General features: G+C 38.5%; 1 protein-coding gene across 1 annotated transcript in view; it reads left to right on the forward strand.

Annotated features, from left to right (window-relative positions):
* Positions 1–5892, forward strand: part of LOC117108788 — a 12143-nt gene extending 6251 nt beyond the window's left edge. Inside the window, exons 2-4 of the mRNA XM_033250937.1 lie at positions 3899–4152; positions 4354–4849; positions 5518–5892. Of these exons, the coding sequence (XP_033106828.1) occupies positions 3911–4152; positions 4354–4849; positions 5518–5892 (1113 nt within the window). The 5' untranslated portion in view covers positions 3899–3910. The remainder of the gene's footprint in view (positions 1–3898; positions 4153–4353; positions 4850–5517) is intronic.
* The last annotated feature ends 2157 nt before the right edge of the window (positions 5893–8049 follow it).

The raw sequence follows: 8049 nt of genomic DNA on the forward strand, positions 1-8049 counted from the left end.
ATTACCTTTCCCCCCCCCCGACCCAAGACCCCTGTTACGCGCCTGCTTATAAGTGGGGCCCCCCACTTTGAAAAACGTTCCGCCGGCCCTGATGAGCTATTTGCAATTTGCATTTGACATTATGCTAAACAGTGATCTCAATAGGAACTCGGCCACAGTGGCTTGCCATAGGGGTTTGGAAGCTATTGTCAGAGACGGTCATAGACTACTACCAGATCTTAATCAAGGAATTCTAAATTTTGATGAAATTGACTCACGCCAAAAAGTTAATCTTCTGTTTGCCACATTACGCACAGAAGGTTCATGGACGTATTTTGTAACACTTACTTGCAATGACAGTGCTACACCTGGTTTTGCTCCAATTCGCAAAGCTAGTCAATCGAATCCACACTTGCACGAGTAAGGTGTTCAAATATGACCATGTGGTCAGCAGACAGTGCATTCCCTTATGAAGGATGGACTGATTTCCACTCACCAAGATTATGACCAACTCCTTCAACTTGCAAACACACTCCAGAAACATAGTTGCAATAAGGCAAGCTTCAAATGTATAAAACGCAAAGCAAAAGACGACTCATTAATCTGCCGTGTACCTAAACATCCACCCTCTTTCAAGTATTTCTTTGAGGACCATGGCATTCTCTACCCAGAAAACACATACCATCAACTCGCATATCTCAATTTGGCTAAACCGTGCAACTGTGCAAAACATTGGCAAACAACTTCACAATTCACCGCAGGCATATGGCATTATCCAGCCCAACCACATGAACACTTTGTGCCAGCAATACCCGTTTATTTGTAGCGATGAAATCCTCCACAAACGTACAAGTTTGTGACAGGAAATTTCAGGTTTCCTATCTTGCCAAATACACAGCTGGTACAGATGAAAAACGACCACTTAGTGTTTCTCCATCAAAAACACAAGATGAGGTCGAAGTTATCCTTCATAATCCCATCAATTTAAAAATCACTGGTCAGCGCAAACATCCAAAGAACCAAACACACAATAACATAGCCAGAGAGATTGCACTCACAGAAATGATATGGTATACCATCAAATTTCCATATGTCATTTCAACGTCTGATACTGTGCATGCTTCAACCAAAGCACCAGAATACAGATCAGCCATTGTAAAACGTCGAAAAGCCTATTGCAAAAACCTCAACCCACAGGTTGGAGGTGGTGGAATGCCAGAAACCGTCGCTGCTCGTCTCGCATTTCCCCAATGGCGCCACTTTACACCATCTCAACTACACACTATTGAAAGTTATGTAAGTGGAAGCTACTACTTAGATTCAACATCATCCTTCTCAATTCGTCCACCAGAATTACTATTGTTTTCAAAAGTAGAGCTGTACCTACGATGGTTCACATGGCAGCGAAATGAGAAATCTCAACTTCAACCAACCCTTAGCTTATCCCATTGGATAGATGGAGCAAAACGATGTGTCCGTTTACGACATCCTCATGTAACCAATGCTGCTGACTTTATATATCAACTACTACGTCACCCAAACCCTGAAATTGCTGGCCAAGCCACTGACTTGTACACACACATCTTTGGCCCACTTAAAACAGAGTTCAACTATATCATCCAACCACCCACTGAACACTATACACGCTTTGTTGACGTATCAAAAGTTAAGCGCAACGTAGTGGTCTTCACCACCCCTACTCCTACAAACATTGGATGAACCAATGGGAGGTATTGTGATTATTGCAACAGGTGATCCCCATCAGTTAACTCCTGTAGATGGAACTCCTTTTTGGACAAGTCAGCATCTAATGTGTTCTTTTCAAATTCTCGCAATGAATCATTATGTTCGCTCTTCAACAGACAATGACTTACAACGCATCATCACCATCATGCGTAAAATTACCATCACGCCTCAAGAAGTACAGGAAGTAGTCGACATAATCAACACACGTTGCATTCCACGTGCTGTGTCCACATGGGATCAAGTACCACCACATGTTTTGAAAATTGTTGGGACAAAGGCTGCTTGTGAAGAAATTATCTCTGAATATATAAGGAGAAAAAAAGATGACCCAACAATTTACTCAAGTACCTACAGAGCTAATGATGAAGCTGAGACACAAAATCAAATTTGAGGTGAAGTAACCACATCTGTTCAATCAGAACTCAACAGAGCTTGCCTAGAACAACAGCAACTCTTTCTTTTTAGGGGCCAAATTGTAAGACTAACATACAACAACACTCATGCCACTGCAACAATGCCCTCTTTTTCTCAGGGTCAACTGTGCATAGTGGAACAACTCCCAGATGATTCTTCACCAAAACTAACTCTGAAGCTTCTACCCGCTGGCCATCGCAACATTCATACTACAGACGATTCTTCTACTTGCCCCATTTTCAACCTCTACCCAGCACCAACACCTTTAATCATTGTTGGTAGCGGCCATATAAAGGCACGCCGCATCCAATATCGAGTTACCTACTATGTTTGCAGCACTGTTCATCAGTCTCTTGGAGAAACATGTGCCAATACAGCAACCCAGATATCCTGTCAACACCGTAAATACAGGCTATGGGACAGACAACAACTCCTAGTCCTGATTAGCCGTGTTCCATCCTTGGATAATATTACATTTGTTACTGACGACCCACATGACACTTTGCTGGCTATTCAAAAAACTACTGCAAAAAAACCCACCATGCGCACAACACATTGATAAAATCCTTAAAGCTCTCCACACTAACCGCGACACAGCAATAATAACCCATGTTCATAACCCTCACAAATCCATCGATATCACACTACACCTGCCTACAGCCACAGTCGGTTACGTATATATGCTCATCAGTTCCACTAATCGAAACTTTGCATATGTTGGAGAAACAGCAAATGTATGACGACGACTGCAACAACACAACACTGGACAAGGTTCCCGTTTTACAAATCAGCCACACCTACGTCCTTGGCAGTGCTTTATTATAGTGTACCGCTTCCCCGGAAATGCTCAAAATCCACAGAACATTGCTGCAAGAAAGCAATTTGAAGCACGGTGGCATCAATTAAATGGCCAGGCCGTTGCCCCAGACAGCAGAATTATTTACACAAACGGCAGAATTGTATTTCACCAATTCCAAAATAATTATCCAGAATTATTATGGGAAGAACTCGGCCAACTACACGAATAATGTAACTGCTCCACTGTAAGTATCCATACCTTCTCATTCACAAAACCCCACTCCTCACCATCGCATGCCTACTTCTCCTGTTATCACATCGACATCAGCACTTAGTTGAGAGGCAGCACTGTTTGGCATCGCCAACATTGCTGCCTCTCACAATACACCAAATTCTAACTTATCAAAATGTACCTTCCCCACTTCACTCACTTTCAATATCGCTCTTATGTTAACCCTTTCTGTACACTTACATAAGACCAATAAATAACACAAAAATCTACTCATTATAACAGCTCCGTTATTACATAACAACATACAGTTGTTACATCTTGCTTCATTTTTCATCTCATTCCATTTGTTTCCTCTTAGTCTAATGTTGCTACTCACATTGAGTCGCGTCCTTCACTCGCCAAATATCACCTCCAACATTAAATTTTGTTACTACTACACAGAACATAAACTGAATACACCAGTACTAGGGACTAATAACCACATCAAAATGTCTGCTCCGTCTTAATCAACTAACCCAACACCATTATTAAAAAGAACAAAAATCCCCACAACTGTTATTCTTTTCCTTCTGCTTAAAACACACTTCATAAATAAAGTGCTCTCATTTCTTCATGTACTTTTTGACACCATTTCAAAACAATTTTACTAAATTCACATTCTTCACTAATAACAACAATTGTTATTCACATTTCAAATATTGACATCACTTTATCTATTATTTATTACAGTGTACATCTTCAATGCACAAAATGCTCTCTCAGTACATTGAACTGGGAAACTTGCAAAGTGCCATGGACATTTTTAATCACGAAATTATAAAGGATGTGACACTTACCAACCTAATCTCTACTCCAGCGGACAGTGTCAACTCAAGAGTATTAGCTGAGATACTTCGTATCAAAAAACAAAAACCAAAAAAGGCAACACGTGAGAATAAATTCCTGAAATTCGAGAAACAATATGACCGCCTAATTCTCTTAAGGTAACTACATTCAACATTTGTTACTTGAACACCACAACAACACACTATCACCGATTCCACAATCAAAAGGTGCTTTCAGTTCCAGTTTTAGCTTCATGTTTTCTAACTCTCATCAATGATATATTTACATTTATGTAACTACAAAATGCATATTCTCTCCAAGAACTTCTCCTTCTAATAATGATACTTTGTCACTTTCAGAGAGCTAAGAGGTGGCGATCTGTTTTATGTTTTTACAACCTCATCACAGGACACCCGTCAACTATTCAAAATTCAGAATATCACATGGATTGGTGCCAATGTCGGCCTGTTTGAACCAGAATACAAATCAATGTACAACAACATACCAATCATTGAACTGCAACAACCCTTTCTTCCCATTCAAAATACACTTGCTACAATGTGCACTAGGCCTTATGTTGCCGAATACACTGATAAACCAACGCCAAGAGCTCTATACATGGAGGCAGCCAACATCACAATAACCAAGGCTAATATAATCATAGGATGTGGAGCAACACTCTGCGACTCCCAACACGAAAGCACAACACCATGCCCAGCCACCATAACCGAAGATATTGCTACAAGAATCCTTTCTTGCAGAATATCATCCACAGAGGTCAATATTACTCGTGTGCCATTCCAGTCAGCTGCATTCACAGCACTGTTTCTGTCAAAGCAAGCCATAAAAACACATGTACGACTCCAAAAATAAAACTACCATTACACCAAAAATATTTCTATTACCAAAGTCAAAATATTCAATAACACATTATCATTGTTTGACCTTTTCAACTCGTGCCACAATTTGTTAGTTTGGCAACTAAACCAGGAAAACTCATTATGATTTCATCACAGTTTTCACAACCATATTTTACATTACTTCAAAGAAAAATAAAAATCAAACAATACCTTCATTTATTACACAATGTCAAAATATATAATCCAACAGTAAATTCCAACAAACCCACTAAAAGCAACTGCATTGCCAGATTTCATAACATTGCTGGTCATTCAGCCTTGGCCAAACAAAGGCAGTTTATTCCCATTACTTCTGAAATTCCTATCCCTTTTTTATTGCTACCACTTCCAGACCTTGCATTATTACATAGACCCATAAAGTCAAACCTACATGTGCATAATATTTACAGACTAGTCACACCCACCACCATTTTACATTAATTTCACACAACCACTCTCATTTCATACTCATTCACCAATCCTTTGCATTTAAATATACTATCATATACATACACACTATCTCAATAAAATTAATTTTTACTCCCTGCAACCCACTTATTATATTTCCACTATTCAATTTCATCACATGTATGTAATGTCTACATTTCTTATTTTTATATCCAGACGACAGGCCCTCTCTTGCCAGTGTTGGAAGTACGTCAGCATATCAACTCTGTGATTGATTATTATAAACAGCACAACACAACATGGAAAATTTCTGGCTGGTACAAGCCTGGTACTCGCAAAAATGACGAGCATGTGCGCGAACCAAACTTCCACATCACTTCAATAAAACCCCAACAAAATTTGCCAAATGCACCATTGTATGAAGTACAACAACAGTTTCCACGAGAGCAAGTCCAAGTCGCAATTGAAAGACCATGTCACAGGCCATGTCAACCACCAACAACACAGCCTACAACAGATTCTGCTGCAGCATCCAATGTGCAAACCAACGTTCCTTCAACCGGTCGCCATACATACGATCGCATGCACTAACAATTTTGGAGCCTACAGAAAATAATTAGGTACAGGTCTAAAGATTAAAAAGTACCAAGACTCAACCTGTACAAATCTAACCACAAGTAAACATTAAAGCATACAGTAAAATTTGAACATTAAGCTAGACATATTACATATCGTGAAACAAATGTCCAAAATGTGTCCACTACAGAAAATATGCATTGTTTAGTGTTTACAAAGTTTCATGTACGTAAATTTAGCCTAAAATGTTTAGTACATATTTTCAGCACATAACATTGTTCTTTAGCAGAATGAATGTTCCAAATATGTGTCTTGCAATATATGTCGGCTTTCTGGAGGTTTCAGGACTATGTACATTTAGTATAAAAGTTTAATACATATCTTCAAGACATGTAAAATTATTATTTAGTAAAATAAGTGTTTTTCTAATTTGATTATTAAAAAGTTTGGTTTAAGGAAGTTTTAGTAGTACGTTAATCTTCTTTGAAATTTTTTAACACATACCTTTAACACATATTAAAATTGATATTTTAGTCAAATAAATGTTCCAAATATGTGTATTACAAAAAATATCTTTACTTTTATGAAGTTTCACCTGTATGTAAAACACAATAATTTGTATACATATATCTATTTGGACTCATTTAGTGCAACTTTCACAAATGAAACCATGACCACTTTGCTGAACGTCATCTTTTCACAGCATATTGCCCTTGCACATGTAATTTACAAAAACATCTCTTTGATGTATTACACGTCCCACAAACCTAGTCACATTGATACCCAGTGCAGTTGATTTCATCATTAAGACAGCCATCACCTTCAGCATTAAACTTCAATTTCCTCATTCAAATGCTCAAAAATTCATAACACATCACTTGACATAGATTTCAAAATGAAAATCCTCAGGATTTCTACTTCATGCAGTACAAAAAAATTACTAAACCATTTCTTTTTCTTTAGCAAACAGTTTATGGCTTCAAATTCGTAAAATACAGATACTTATTTCAAAATCAGCTTCATTTCTTACATAATTCCCACACAACATTAGTAATTCTGAACACGAGTTGTTCACCTCTGCCATTGACATTCTCTTCATCAAATTAAAGTGCAGTATTTGCAAAATTCGAAAAAAGTTCCCTACATTGTCTTTCAAATTTGTCACTCTTGCATTACTGCCTACATTTCTTTTCTTTTCTCAAACTCCAGAACATACACATGTCTAAAAAAAAACAAAAAAAAACTACATATATACTCTGCAACTTCTATAAGTGTATATATAACCACAAACACGCTGCCTTTTCAATCATTAAACATTATAGCCTTACAGGTATATCTATTCCGTTGTATTATTGTTCAGCAGAAGTACACAACTTCAGCACTTTCATTGATCGCAAGGCATACTAGCCATTACTACTAGCTATCAAGTTCAGAATATTCTTTTAGTCCCTTGTTACAGCGTTTGCATCCCCTCTTGCCTTATGAACACCTTAATTCCAAGTAATTGCATCCATATCTTCGCTAATTAATCAACGTAATTTACCTTACATTTATGCATGAAATAACTGCAGCACTTCATTTCGACACACAACATTCCCCCAACCTTTTTCATGCATTACATAAATACTTTTACTAAAATAAATAGTTGCTGTACTCCAACATCAATAGCGCATAAACACAACAAACTCACTGCACGCCATTTCCTGTCAACATTACTCTCCATAACGCATCACCCCCTAGTTCCGTTACCTCTGGATTTCTCAATGGTACTTTGTTTATAAACACATCACACCACATTGTCATTTAGGGGATTAGGGAACTCCCCAAGGACTCCCCAGAAATGGCGTCGACAACAGAGGGCGCCATTCTTCTTGGATAGGGTTATAGGCCAGGCCTACGTGTTTGCAAAACTGGATAAAATGAAAAAAAAAAAAATTTAAATGTATGGCTCGCGTATTGGCTCGCATGACTTGCTGGCTCGCACTATGTCAGGACCCAGTGTGGTGTCACTTGTTAGTGATGTTGTGTGGTGGGTTACAAACCGAGGCCCAGCCAGCCTCTAGTTAGGCTAAGCTAGTAGGCTTAGCTAGGCCATGTAGGTTAAGGCAGGCCTAAAAAATCGGGTCCTACTAAATACCACACGGAACACACGGGACCACTCGCGACCACTCG

The sequence above is a fragment of the Anneissia japonica genome, unplaced genomic scaffold (assembly GCF_011630105.1).
Source record: "Anneissia japonica isolate Jap-2015-1 unplaced genomic scaffold, ASM1163010v1 scaffold10184_len302889_cov135, whole genome shotgun sequence".
Taxonomy (NCBI): domain Eukaryota; kingdom Metazoa; phylum Echinodermata; class Crinoidea; order Comatulida; family Comatulidae; genus Anneissia; species Anneissia japonica.